General features: G+C 38.9%; 1 protein-coding gene across 1 annotated transcript in view; it reads left to right on the top strand.

Moving 5' to 3' along the window:
- The window catches only part of LOC143187524 (KICSTOR complex protein SZT2), a 155,056-nt gene that overhangs the window by 85,203 nt on the left and 54,723 nt on the right, over positions 1 to 15,130 (top strand). The window contains exons 12-13 of the mRNA XM_076391738.1: positions 1,651 to 1,839; positions 3,095 to 3,619. Of these exons, the coding sequence (XP_076247853.1) occupies positions 1,651 to 1,839; positions 3,095 to 3,619 (714 nt within the window). The remainder of the gene's footprint in view (positions 1 to 1,650; positions 1,840 to 3,094; positions 3,620 to 15,130) is intronic.

Raw genomic sequence — 15,130 nt, 5'->3', positions numbered from 1 at the left:
TAATTTCATTGTAAGTAATACGTCCCAGGTTCGATACCCAGAATGAAAAGAAGTATTTTTTTTTACATTTAAATTGCACGGAACAGTATTTTACAAATATTGTAATTTCATTATACAAATTTTCGTTTATAAATACATATCTAACACATAAATACATACATTTGAACTTTTTTCTACTTTTTTCTGTGTATTTTACCGAAGAATTTCCAATGCCTACGACCTAGATGTAGCAGCGTCGAAATACACATAATATTTTTGTATGTATGTGATCTACTGCATTTATTTTCTTATATGTTGTGTGTGATGTGTGATTGTGTGCGTTAGATACAGCGGCTGGCCACAACGTCAGACACGTTTTTAATTCTCTGTAAATACATGCACATGTGTATATACGCAATCTATACTTATTGTAGAGAAAAGCTCAAACGTATTTATTAGATATGTATTTACGAATGGAAATTTGTATACCAAAATTACAGTATTCGTGAAGTAATGTTACATACAGTTTAAATATTTGAAGAAAAACGAAAAATTCGTTTTCATTCTGGGCATCGAACAGAGGATCTCTCATTTAGAAAGAAATCCATCCGCAGCTACCTAACAGCTTTCTTTGAGACTATTATTATTTCCTAAGTACATATGTACGAATTTGTTTTAATTGTTCATAAAAAATACACAAGGAAATATTTCTCAGAATGTTATCGCTTGATCGCAACACTCATCCCTAAAAATTTTACAAAAATCTCTAGGGACCGTATCAATAGCGGATTCACGCATAGGCGCTAGATGGTTGCCTCAGAATCCATAAGACATGGACTCCCCATACAACAATAAAAATATACATCATTTAATCAGTAATTTTGTACGTATAAACGAACAGAATAGTATTAAGAAGCACTGCCAAAAATTTTAAGCAAATCGGATGACAGTTTACGTCAGTTTGCGGAGTTATTGTTAGCTTTTAACATCTGGGGTGTGGATTATATAGCTACATTATTATCCCGATAAATGTGAAACAAATGTTTTTTCAAGTATTTGATCTAAATATTCCTAATTTTATATGTATTTAATTTTGTATAAAAATAAAATAATACGTATTGCCCATAATTTATTTATTTTAATGGAGCTCCAAAAATTTGGAACGTCGCAGACCTCTTGAAGACTGGATCCGCTGCTGTCCCCTTTTACAGATCGAAGAAAGAAAGTATTTGAGCAAATGAAAAGATTGTGCCTAGCTCGTGTCGCTTTCTGGTAACTTGAACAGTTGAATATCAACGTTTCAAGAGCAAGAGAGTATGGGTCACAACTGCCTTCTCTCTCAACTTCTCGCAGTTGTCCGAAATGCCGAGTTTATATACACGTGGCTGGTAGTAATAATATATGTAGTGGAGGGGGAATTTTCTAAGTCGCGTTTCCAATTTAAAACCATAGAGTGACTCCATCTCGCCTTCATTAGATAGACACGTGTCTATAGGTAATACTGTCCCTATAATGAAAACTGTAACAGGATAACAAGATACCGACCTGTCAATCTCGAAAAGTCACGTGACTACCGTACCCCCTTAATTACTTCGATCATTGTTAAGTTTCATATCTGTCTATAATTTAATAATAGACATTCTGATTAAACTAAAATATATATTACTTTAGGTTCAGATGTTAACAATGAAAAACGAGGACATGCAAATAAGATACTAATGGAGAATTTCCTAGAACGTATAAAGCAGTTGCATAATAAAGAACTCCTTTTAACAACAGCAGAATCACAGAAATTTACAAAAATGCTTCTTAACAGGCCTCGGAACGGTGGTCCTTCATTACCTCTTTTTGGTCAAGAAGGTACTGGAATTTAGTTTTTTATAATTTATAGTAATGCGTTTTTGTTGATTTTCTAATAATAGTGGTGAGAATATGTGAATAAATACAGTGTACTGAGATATACTGATTGCTATATTTGCATTCTTTGATTTTTGATGTCTGATTCGTACAAAGGTGAATAACTGTTATAATGTGTTTCTGTTTAAAATGAGTGTGCCTGCGCGAGTGTATGTGTATGTGTACGTGCGGTATGTCTATCATATACTAATTATGTACAAAGGGTGGCGTTGATATCTCCTTTCCAATAGTTTTTAATTTATAAAGTTTTATAATGAATATTCGACGTACATGCATCGTATGCATATAATGCATACCAAAAATTAGTCATATAACGTGGTATAGTTACTATTTGGGTAATTATCCAGTTCAATTTCAAGTTAGGGATTTACAGAGTGTCCCAGCATCGGTAGTACAACCGACGAAGGGCTGATTCTACAAGAAAAAACAAATCGAAAATAAAGAATAAACTTTTTTCATTTGCGGCTTCGTTGTTAAGAAAATCAACTTTGAATATTTACTGAGTACGGATGGACTTACCTAACTGTGGCTTGGATATATATATGCATGTATATTTTGAGTTAGGGCTGGATTAGGATCGTTGGATCTTACATACAGTAATAATACAATCGAGGGCCGTTTCGACCACACGGACAAGAGCCGCGAATAGACCCGAGCGCAGTGCTCGTCCGCATCATTACTATAGTGGATTGGAATACTTTTCATAGCATTCTACAAGTACTTTTCGTAGCATATTTTGATGACCGAGAGCAAAGGAACCCGAATCGACTGCGAGTCTCGTCACGGTTCTGGGTTAGGTGCGCTCTCTGTAGACCCGAGCGCGGCTCTCGGCTGTAACATGTAACATTACTGTACATTCAACTATTCTACACCTAACTCAAACAGTTTCGGCCACACTGACACTATCTTTTTCTCAGACGAGGGCCATTAAATAGGTGTGAGTGTGCGTGCGCGTGGCTGTGTATGTGTGTAAAAATGTGAAGAAGGAGGGTAGGAGGGGACAGAATCGTTTGAATTGGCTGTACATATGTACTTCGAAAGAGGTAACTTTATCAAATTTATGAGTCATTTATCAAATTTATTGTTTCATCATTTATGAATCAAATTTATTCGTTAATCAAATTTCTGAAATCTTTACTCATACGTGTGTATTGTGAATTAAAAAAAATGTATTTATTAATGTCCAAATCATTTTCAGAAAAAGACTTTTATAGCAGTGATCCAAACTCCAGTCCCCGTTGGAAGTGTTTTATAAAAGGAATTAGTACAACTCATGTAATTATTACCATCTTACCAGCGTCAGAAAAAAATGTACACCTATTTATGTATCCATCATCTGAAGAAGAATTTTTTGTGAGTAGCAATAATGAAAGAAATTACGAAACTGGTGTATTTAATTTCGATTTAACTGAGAAACACTCCAATTCGACTTCTTGTACGATGGATGCCAATGTTACATCAAAAATAGAGGAACAGAAGAATTTTCAAGATTCTGAAAGAAGTCTCGTAATTCCTGTTTATGTATACGATTGCTCATTAGCACTTTTGATTGACACTTTGACGGATAAAATAAAAGTATCACAGAATAAGGATATTTTTCAAGATCATACATTTAGGACTGGCAATCAAGATTATAGAAATTTTTCTGAGTTAAAATTTGGCTGCAACTCAAAGCCATCGTCTCCAGAACCAAAAAGCGAGGATTCTGATAATATTGCAAACGGTAGGTTACAATTTTTATTATTGTATATGTATTTACATATAGCGTGTTCGGCTACTGGTTCGAAGATCCGGCAACTTCCAGAAAAATTGAAGCGTGATTCCAGATATTAAAATACAGTTTTGACCCTGCATACATAAGTCTACAGTTCGAGGAACAAGTTCTACTTGAATCGAATACAGTATAGTATTCAACGCACTTTCATTCTTTACTGTGATAAACGAAAGTACACAGTAATTAGAAGTCACAAAGTTTATTCGACCTTTGCGAAGAAAACCAAGTAGGTGTATTTTTCTCACTCTGCCATTTATGTACCCAGTACAAATTTTAAATGGATTAAATATGCTCCGATTTTATTCATGGTCACGCGTCCTCCACTTACACATATGTATAATAATTGAAATGCACATGTGTCCTTACGACAGTCGAAATTCGATTTCCAAAAGACTCACATATACGGCAGTGTGAAAAGACGACCACAACTGGAGCATAAAATGCCCCATAATATAGTGTCCGAACTGTTATCATTTTACAGTAATAATGTCGTAAAGTTAACATTATGTTTTGGAACAAAGAGTAGCTCACACATACCAGTGAGACATGCACATTAAAAGAGTCTGTTGACCTAGAGCAGGCTTGGGAATTAACTGCTCTTTTCGACCGATTCTCCCTTCTTCCACTGCGCGTCACCTCTCTGCGGTGACCGCAGTGCTTGGAAGGCCTTAGGCGCGTGGCGTATCGGAGCGACGACATTTATAGTATCAATAGATTTCTACATCACCCATGAGGTATTGTTGATGTGTTTTTTTTTTTTTTTTTTTTTTTTTTTTGTCAGTGGTATCCCCTGTGGGCCTATTCCACTATCTCCCGTTAATAGTTCGGAAAATTGCGAAAAAAATAAACAAAACAAAAACGCATCAACAATAGTACCTCATGGGTAATGTAGAAATTTATTGATACAAGTGTCGTCACCCCAATGCGTCACGCGCGATTGATACAATAAAATGTATTAAGACTTTTTTCTTCTATTATTTCTCCGTAATGTATTTGTAAAATTACAAAATTCTTTGATTCTTAGTTTGCTGTTTAGACGTATTAACTTTAAAGTATTATTACTGCAAAATGAAAGATTTCGGGCACTATGTCACAAAATATTTTGTGATCAAAATTGGGATACCGTTTAAAATTGTTACTAAAATTATTGATTTTGTAAAAAAAATGGCATAGGAAATATTTATACTTGATTTTAGTTTTATTTTCACGTAAAGAATTAGTCCTTAAGTTTTCTTCCACCGGTAGCCGAATACCCAGTATATTTTTCATTGTTGTAGGTATATAAATGCATATTGTCTAAGGAAAGATGTATATACAGGGTACGCAATCATATATGTAATAGAATGTACAAATACTTTTCGAGATTTTATGATGTAATAGCTAAGGTCAAAACATATTCAACGGTGATATGTTGTGTGGGTAGGGATGGCACTTAAGAAGCGAGATTACTCGATTTAAAATAACTTATTTATTGCATGCGTAGCATGGCCTGGCATAAATACAGATATATAGGTTAGAAGTAAGAAGAACCTCAAAAACGCTGAAAGCAAACAAGATGGGTGAACCCTCAGGTGCAGCAGCACCGCCAAGTGAACAGAAACGAAATTTACATATTTTTATTGCTACTCTAACACTCCCCTTCAATACAAAAAATAATGTTAAATGAATCTATGAATGAAGATTAATGTCTAGTCAATATATTAGGTTTGTACCTAGTAGAACCGCAGTCCTGATCCCAAGCGAAGTTTCTCCAGTTTTTGTTTCGATACTGGCTTTGTTAAAATATCAGCAACTTGTTCTTCGCTTGGCAGATACTTTAATTTAATACTACCTTCTTTAACTAATTGTTTGATATAATGGTGTTTTAAATCTATGTGCTTCAAACATTTTGGATTCCCGTCTGTTTGGGCGATTTGTATCGCTGACTGATTACACTGTTCGACAAATTTTGACTTTTTTTCGATTTTGTAAGCGTGAATAAACATTTCTTATAAATTTCAACGCGTTGATTACGAATCTGCAAACCGTTTCTTTCCAGAACGTACAGTTTTTGAAAAAATCAATTTTGAAAAAAATGACAAATTTTCAACTTTGGGATTTTTTTCTGCTTTTACCGTAGAAGTTATTTAGTTCCTCTTTGCACGAACTGATTCTGTGGACTCTCCCGAATAAAATAATATAAATAGTTATTAGATTATGAACATCGAAATAGGTTTAAATAACAATTAAAGTGAAAAGGACACCCAAAACGTACCCATTTTTGCTGATATTTTTCACTTTATTTTAAAAAGTAAGGGTCTAGGAAAAAATTTGACTATACCACGCGATAGAGTAAACCTTTCTACTAAGGAAAGCATCAGGCGAATGTCCAAAATTATTTTTGTTTTCAATATAGAAATAAAATAGTTTGGCGAAACGTGCGGCGGCGACAGTGGTACTCAATGACGTCAATGCGTATAGGGACCGCTGAACGGCAGGCGGCAGGCGAGACGTCCTCCGCGCGCTCCGCTGTCATTGAGTACCACTGTCGTCGCCGCACGTTTCGCCAAACTATTTTATTCCTATATTGAAAATAAAAATAATTTTGGACATTCGCCTGATGCTTTCCTTAGTAGAAAGGTTTGCTCTATCGCGTGGTATAGTCAAATTTTCTCCTAGACCCTTACTTTTTAAAATAAAGTGAAAAATATCAGCAAAAATGGGTACGTTTTGGGTGTCCTTTTCACTTTAATTGTTATTTAAACCTATTTCGATGTTCATAATCTAATAACTATTTATATTATTTTATTCGGGAGAGTCCACAGAATCAGTTCGTGCAAAGAGGAACTAAATAACTTCTACGGTAAAAGCAGAAAAAAATCCCAAAGTTGAAAATTTGTCATTTTTTTCAAAATTGATTTTTTCAGAAACTGTACGTTCTGGAAAAAAACGGTTTGCAGATTCGTAATCAGCACGTCGAAATCTATAAGAAATGTTTATTCACGCTTACAAAATCAGACCCGTGTTGAACAGTGTTATCTTCCAACAATAGTATTCCTCCGGTTGTTTCAATCTTTAGATCCTTTAAAACTAACTCGATCCAACGTCCTTCAGCCGCTGCCGACGCCAACGCTACGTACTCGGCCTCGCATGAAGACAGTGCTACCGTAGATTGTTTTCTTGATGACCAGGATACTGCATTGTTAAATACTTCGATTATGTAGCCAGTAGTTGATTTCTGATCTGATTTATCTCCTGCCCAATCGGAATCAACATATCCCTGGATTATTTGACTTGTTTCATCTTTGGTATAAATCATTCTTAAGTTCAGCGTGCCTTTTATGTAGGATTGGTTACACTATATTTAAGTTACAATTATTGAATCGTTAAAGATGTGTCTGGTCTAGCTTCTAGACCCATAGGAAACAATCTGTATACACAAATGTATGATTGGTTACTTAACTCGCGATGTCGCAAAAAGTTACAAAGAGTTCGCTCACGACTGCCACGCGCCATGCGTCTCCTCTCTCGCCACTTAGCCTAACCTCTTTTACCCGCGTTGAGGGCAAAATCTGACGTCACCATCCTTCATTTATATATCGTAGAACTTTCTTGAGCGCTTTGAACAACTCTTGATTAGCGTTCTTCTGATACCGACTTAATATGCCTACCGTGGCACATAAGTCTGGTCTCGATCCTAACGTGGCGTACATCAAATATCCAATCAGCCTTTTACATTCGGTTTCCAACTTTTTATCTGCCGGAGGATTATTTGGTAATTCGAAGTTTGGTTCTAGCGGTATCGCAATAGGTTTACAATCTTCCATTCCATATGCTTTTAACACTTTCTTTAAGTACTCTATTTGATCAACTTGAATGCAGATATTTTCTTGTGTAATATGAAGACCTATATAGTTAGAGACCTTTCCCAAGTCTGTCATCTTGAAACTTCGTTTTAATCTTTTTTTGAATCCTTTCACTTCACCGTCGCCACATATAATTAAATCATCTACATAGAATAGCACATAAATTTTGCTTCCATTTTCAATCTTGACATATAGGCAGAAATCAGCTTTGGATCTTGTAAAACCGTTTTTTAGCATAAATTCATTGAACTTCTTGTTCCAATAACGCGGTGATTTTTTCAAACCATGTAAGGATTTCCTCAGCTTTAGGACCTTGTTTTTTCGTCTCTTCATTCCCTAAGGTGGGTATATAAATACTTCTTCTTCTAGTTCCCCATAGAGGAAAGCGCTCTTAACATCCATTTAGCATACTTTGTACCCAAATTTATTGGCCACTGTTAAAAGAATTCGTACCGTCATCATTCTAGTAACTGGCGTGTAGATGTCTATATGATTAAATGTTTCTTTCTCTAGAAAACCTCTGACCACCAGCCGAGCTTTAAAAGTTGTTGGTTCTCCATGTTCGTTGATTTTACTCTTAAAACCCCATTTGGTGTCAATGATTGGGGTTTCCTTTGGTTTTTCTACAATAATCCAAGTCTGATTTTCTTCTAGCGCTTCAAACTCTTTCTTAATTGCCTCTCGCCATTGTATCCTGTTCGGTCCATTCACTACATCCTGGTACGCCAGGTCTCCGTCTAAAAGTAAACTGCAGGTTAAAGCAAATTCATCATCCTCAAATCTCGCGGGTGGACGTAGATTCTCTCTTCTTCTTAATTTGTATGGCTTAGTGGTTTCTTGTTGTTCTCTTCTTTCATTATGTAATTCGATTTGACTAGTTTCTTGTATTTCTTTGATTACTTCATCATTTTCTATCCTGTTCTCTTCTGCTTCATCGTCTTCTATTCTGTGCTCTTTTGCTGCTTCATTTATGTTTGACTCTTGATCGTTCCAAGTGTAGTATGTCATCTTCTTTTGACATTTATCTAAATTAACATTTGAATTCGTTTCTGGCTTAAAGATCACGTTTCTGGATACTTCAATGTTTCCTTCCTTGTTGAGATATATTCGATAGCCTTTAGTATTTTCTTCGGACCCTACAAAAATGCCTTTCTTTCCTTTAGGGTCCCGCTTCTTTCATAACTGCTTAGGTATCATTACGAAAGCTTCTGAGCCGAAAATTTGAAAATTCTTGATGTCAGGTTTCTTTCCCTGCCACAACTCGAATGAAGTTTTATCTCCAACTGAGCTTCTTTCACTCCTATTTATTACATAAACTTCCGTTGATACTGCCTCTGGCCATAAATCTTTTCCGAGATCCTTTGATTGTAGCATGCTTCTGGCCACTTCAACTATTGTCCGATTCTCCCTTTCTATGCGATCGTTTTGTTGAGGTGTGTAACGACAGCTTTTCTGGTGAACTATTCCTTTATCTTCTAGGAACACATCAACCTCTTAATTAACTTCTTCTAACTAACTTCTTAACTTAACTTTATTTCCTGTTTGATTTTCGACTAATTTTATGAGGTTTATAATATTTTACTTTGCTTCTGATTTATGCTTCCTGAAAAATACTGTTCGATAGTGACTGAAATCATCTTTAAGGAGGAGGAAATAACGTGCTCCTCCCACTGAGGCTTTTTCCATTGCACCACATACATCTGCATGTATTGCCTCACCCGCAAAGCTTGCCGTATTCTTACTTAGATGAAAAGGTAATACATGTTTGCTTAGGATACATCCGTCACAAAAGAAAGTGTTGGGTCTTTGAGAGGTTTAACTAAGACAAGGTTTGCTTACTTTACTTAATTATTTATTCAATCTTACTCTACATGTAACTGCGTGGCACATTTCGAGCCGTAAACTAAAACGCACACTTACCGCGACTTTATCGTCGCGCTTCGACGCGCGTTCGCGCAGGGCCGTCACGCTCACGTGTTGGGCCCCAACAGAAAGATTTATCGTCTTCAAATTCTATATCCATTTTATTCAAAATGCTTCTAACCTGAATGACATTTTGGTGTGCTAGCCTTACGTGTCACACCTTTAATTTCTAAATTTTCTGGTTATGAACACCCAGAAGTACCTGATGTTCTTCTTCAGTGTCCCGATCTACTTCTAATTCCAACTTGTATAATTGTTCCCTTCTTGTTCCAACTACGAATATGTCACCATCTTTCTTCAGCTTGCAATCATTTTGAGTTAAACTAATAGCGTTTATCTGACACTGAGCTTATGGAAAACAAATTGCATTTTAACTTTGGGACATGCAATACGTTTGTAATTTCCCCTTCTTTCCATTTGTGTCCATCGAATGACTTTACTTTGATGTCATGTCCAATTGCTTTTATTACTAAACCATTTCCAACCTTTACGTCAATCGGTTGATCTAACGTTTTGTAATTATCCATCCAGTGTTTGTTGAGCGACATATGTTCACTTGCTCCAGAGTCAGCATACCAGTATGACTTCTCTAATTTTGCATTGTTAATTAATGCTAAAGTAGTGTACGCTGCTCGAGTTCTTCCTTCCTTGTAGTCACCAGGTTTCCTAGACGAGTTATTTGATGCTTGGCTTTCCGCTACATTTCTGTACCGACAAAATTTAGATCTATGATTTGTCTTGTGACCCTCCAGCATCGTAGTCCTTCTTCAGTTTGCAGTTATTTGCGATATGACCTTCCTTTTTGCAGATGTTGCAAACCACATTGCCAACTGCTGGCCTTCCCTCTCTATTATGTGACTTGTCATGGCTTTCTTTGTACACTGGTTTTGGATGCCTGCTTTTGTTTGTGCTCTTGCTTGATAACGCCACTTCTCTTGTTTCCGCACTATCTTTCAGTCTTTGTTCTTCAATCAACAAACGGCTAACCAATTCGTTCAATTTTCTATTTTCAACAGGTGTTGAATCCCAAGCACTTAAGAAATGTTTGTACATACTTGGTAGTCCTGTTAAAATACGAATCATCATCATTCTGTCTGAGATTTTCTAATCACATTTATTCAAGTCAGACTTAATGTTTTCTAAATTAGAGATATACTTCGCAATCCCTTCGTTCTGGTATGCGTAATTAAAGAATTTTTTCTGTAGTATATCCACGCTTAATTCTGACTTGTGTTCATAAATCGAATGCAGCTTTTCCCAAATCTTATGTGCGTTATTGCAACTTAAGACATGCATCATTGGTCCCTCTTCTAGTCTACTTATTATTAAATCTTGATTTTTGAAATCTTTGGTTTTGAAATCTAACAACGCTTGATTACTTGCTGTGCCATCCGTTCCGCTTGCTAGCTCGGATCGTCGAGCTTCTCCGGTCACCATTTTATAAACGCCTTTGCTTTTCAGCGCAACGACCGTCGAAAATTGTCACAAATTCCAGTTCCTTTTTCCTTCCAGTCGAAATACTTTTATAGTTTCCACCTTCGATCTGTGTTCGCTCTCTTGTACTATCCCTTTTACTTTAATTTTACGTTACTTTCCTTAAATAACAATCTTCGTTTCTGGGCCCATAACCTGATATGTTGTGTGGGTAGGGATGGCACTTAAGACGCGAGATTACTCGGTTTAAAGTAACTTATTTATTGCATGCGTAGCATGGCCTGGTATGAATTCAGATATATAGGTTAGAAGTAAGAAGAACCTCAAGAACGCTGAAAGCAAACAAGATGGGTGAAGCCTCAGGTTCGGCAGCGCCGCCAAGTGAAAAGAAACGAAACTTACATATTTTTATTGTTACTCTAACAAACGGCATATACTACCTTCATGCAACCTTAAATACAGAAAATTCGCAAGAGTTGGGCCATTAATACAAATAGAAAAATAAGTGTGATTGAAAGATTAACAAAGAAAAACTCATTTTCATAAGTGCTTAAAATGATGTTTATCATTTGGTCTGCTTTATAACATGATCACAGATATTAACACATATAATTATAATACTGTCTCCCGTATTTTTCGATATTGTGGGAATGTGCTCATAAACTATTAATTTTGATGTATATTCACGGTTTTGGTAATAAAGGATTTTTATTACATGACAAGTATCAAACCAGTATCAAACACAGAACAGATAGAATACATACTAAACATATATAGATATGAAAAGGAAAACAAAACTAGTAGAAGTGAAAATCAAGGAAGACCTCCAATCACAGAATAGGTGACGCGCTCTATCGTGTGTCGACCCAAACTACATAATATAATTGCTCGTAACATATACGTGTATATGTCAAATCTACATTATTGCAACAAATTTAATCCCACCTCTAAGAAAAGAATTTAGAACCACGATCGATTTATTTGCACCACAACCGATTCGCGAATTTTTGGTCTAATATTTAATAGACTGTTGATACATTATAAGCCAGATATTTATCATACAGAAACCGAATTAACTATCTTTGACATGTAAGAACGTCTTCACCAGGAATATCACACCATACATTTACTCTTCATGGCCATTGATGTACAATTTGTTGAAACCATTTCGGATTTTCACTCCACTTCGGAATTTTCCGATTTACAGTCGTCCATGCTTGCCAATAAAAGATCGTTTTAACGATTAAAGATTACAATGGTTGTAATCCGAATTACCGGAAGCTCATAGTTTTCAAAATATTAAAAAAAATGTAATAGTACTACTACATTGCATTCTACGTACATGTACAAAGATGTAACCATGTACACAGACGTAACCAAAGCGACAGTCAGTTCTTCGCCGCTTGCCGTTTATACGCGTAGTCCATAACTACTATTAGAGCGGATTATTTGGTGTCGAGAAGAACACGTTCTATATAACGACGTCTCGCATCGCGTCGTGTACAATACACACGGCGAGGACCACAGAAACATTTTTGAGGTTAAAACTAACAAAACACAAAAGCGAGCGACACTAGCGTCTCGAACGGGGGACTGTTGGAGGTCGGAACACGAAGGGCGCGAATTGTGAGTCTCAACACTCTCCCTCAAGTTGCGCCTCGGAGTGACTCGCCGGTGACAGTCCGAATCCGGAGGCACACTTCATGTGTTTCGGTCCGGACAGGCCTTTCGTCAAGGCATCCGCAATCATCTTCTCGGTTGACAGGTAAACCAGCTTGACGGGATGCTGCTTCAGGACTTGACGTATGAAATGGTGTTTCACGTCGATATGTTTAGATCTTGAATGAAAAACCGGGTTCTCTGCCAACTTTCCAGCCCCCTGATTGTCATTGAATATAATCGCGTTGGCGAGTTCCCGGCATCCCAAATCCCGGAGGAAGTTGGTGATGTATATGGCTTCCTTCGCTGCGTCAGTGATGGCCATGTACTCGGCTTCCGTCGATGAAAGCGCCACGGTGCGTTGCTTTCGGGACTCCCAAGAAATGGCTGCCCCGTTGAGGACGAAAACTGACCCGGTGTATGATCGGCGATCGACTACGCAATTCGCCCAATCGGCGTCGACGTAGCCCCTCAGAGGCTCGTTGTCCGCTGTGAACCTCAGCCCGAGATTCGCTGTACCCTTAAGATACCGGAGCACTCGCTTGGCCGCCACCCAGTGCTCCTGTTTGGGACAGCTGTTAAATTGGCTGAGCACGCTTACCGCGTGGGCAATGTCGGGACGTGTTCCCATTGCAGCGTACATTAACGCCCCAATCAGTTCTCTGTATGGAAACGGGCTCTCGTCGCTGTGACTGTCGGAGTCCCGGGAGAATCTTGCGCCTGGTGCTAGTGGAGTGCTGACGGGTTTACAGTCGCTCATCCCGTACCGATGCAGTATGTCCCTGATGTAGCCGGCCTGTGAAAGATTCAAACTCTCCCTATCTCGGACAATCTCCATGCCCAGGCAATATCTAGCCTGGCCAATATCTTTTATCTTGAATGCCTTGGAGAGTCTTTGTTTAATTTGCCTCTCCCTCTTACGGTCGTTCGAAAATATTAGGATGTCGTCGACATATACAAGAAGGAAGGTCAATTTGTCCTTTCCTTGGTCGACGTATACGCATGGATCGGCATTGGTAGGGGTTAAGCCGACATGTCGTAGAACTGCGTCGAGTTCGGTGTGCCATTGACGGCCCGCCTGACGCAAACCGTACAGGGCCTTCTTTAGTTTGCACACCTTGGGCGTCCCATTTAGCCCATTCAGCATTGCGCGGGCCCGCCTCGAAATTTCAGAGTCTGCATCCTCGGTGTCTGCGGCACGCTGGAGCATTTCCTTGAACAATTCTGGCTGTTCCATGAACACCTCAGTATCCATTTTACCGTTCAGATAGGCGGTTTCGACATCTAGCTGCGATATATCTAGATGAAATCCCGTTGCCAATGCCATTAGGAGTCTTAAAGAGCTGAGGCGGGCTACAGGAGCGAATGTTTCGAAGAAATCGACACCAGGTTGCTGTGTGAATCCCTTGGCCACGACGCGCGCCTTTCTTCGCTCCAATTGGCCATCTGGACCATGTTTGTTTCGGAGTACGGTGCGGCATTTGACGATTCTTCCGGTTGCCGGTCGATCCACGAGGTCGAAGGTACCGTTCAAAATAAGGCTCCGTATTTCAGAACAGATGGCTTCCTTCCACTCGTCCTTGTCGGATCCCGCGATTGCTTGCTGGAATGGGATCTCACAGACGTTCATGGCGAGCTCAGCGCTCTCCCAGCCCGCGGAATCCTCTTCGCTCTAATCGCTGCTTTCCGTGAGGTTACGCTCTTCTGGTAGACTCGTAGAGGCGACAATATTGTATTGTTTGGTAGGGCGTCCCGGTCTGCCTGTCCTGATCTTCCGGGGCCTGCCCGGGCCTCGCCTCACTTGATCGCCGACATCGAGATTCTCATTGTCGACCGCAAATGGCGGTGCAATCTCCTGAACGTCGTCGACAGTAACTTGAGTCGGTCCCTGATTACGGAAGAACTCTACATCGCGCACGGTTGCAGGATTTTCCAGACTCTCGGTGGTCGGAAACTCATCAAAGAATCGTACGTCACGCGTCACGTGGACCTTCCCGTCGGATGGGGTCCAAACACGATATGCTTTTGCTGTCGTCGAATATCCGACAAATATACTTTCGATGCCTCGCGACTGCAGTTTGTCCTTGCCTCGGGTTTTGTCCAGACGGTACACCTTGACTCCGAATTTTCTCAGGTGGCGAACGTCGGGACGCCTACCTGTCCATATTTCGTATGGCGTTTTCGTGCCCAGTACTTTTGTGATGCATCTGTTTCGGACGTAATTTGCAGTGGAAACCGCCTCCCCCCAGAAAGATCGCGGCAGTCCGGAATCAATGAGCATAGAGCGCGCGGTCTCGATAAGAGTTCTATTCTTGCGCTCCGCAACGCCGTTTTGTTGTGGAGTATAAGGCGCAGTCAGCCGTCGTCGTATCCCCGATTCGTTCAGTATACGGTCCATAGCGACGTTACAAAACTCCTTCCCGTTGTCGGTTTGAAGTGCCCTAATTTTCATTCCAGTTTGGGTTTCGACGAAGTTTTTGTATATGACAAATTTAGAAGGTACCTGAGATTTATCTCGAAGCAGGTAAATTTATGTCCAGCGACTGTAGTCGTCCGTGAACGTTAAAAGATATCGAGCGCCACCCCGCGATTGCGTTCG

The sequence above is a fragment of the Calliopsis andreniformis genome, unplaced genomic scaffold (genome assembly GCF_051401765.1).
Source record: "Calliopsis andreniformis isolate RMS-2024a unplaced genomic scaffold, iyCalAndr_principal scaffold0048, whole genome shotgun sequence".
Classification (NCBI taxonomy): Eukaryota; Metazoa; Arthropoda; class Insecta; order Hymenoptera; family Andrenidae; genus Calliopsis; species Calliopsis andreniformis.
Note: the sequence above shows the minus strand (reverse complement) of the source record. Positions and strands in the feature narration are given on the sequence as shown.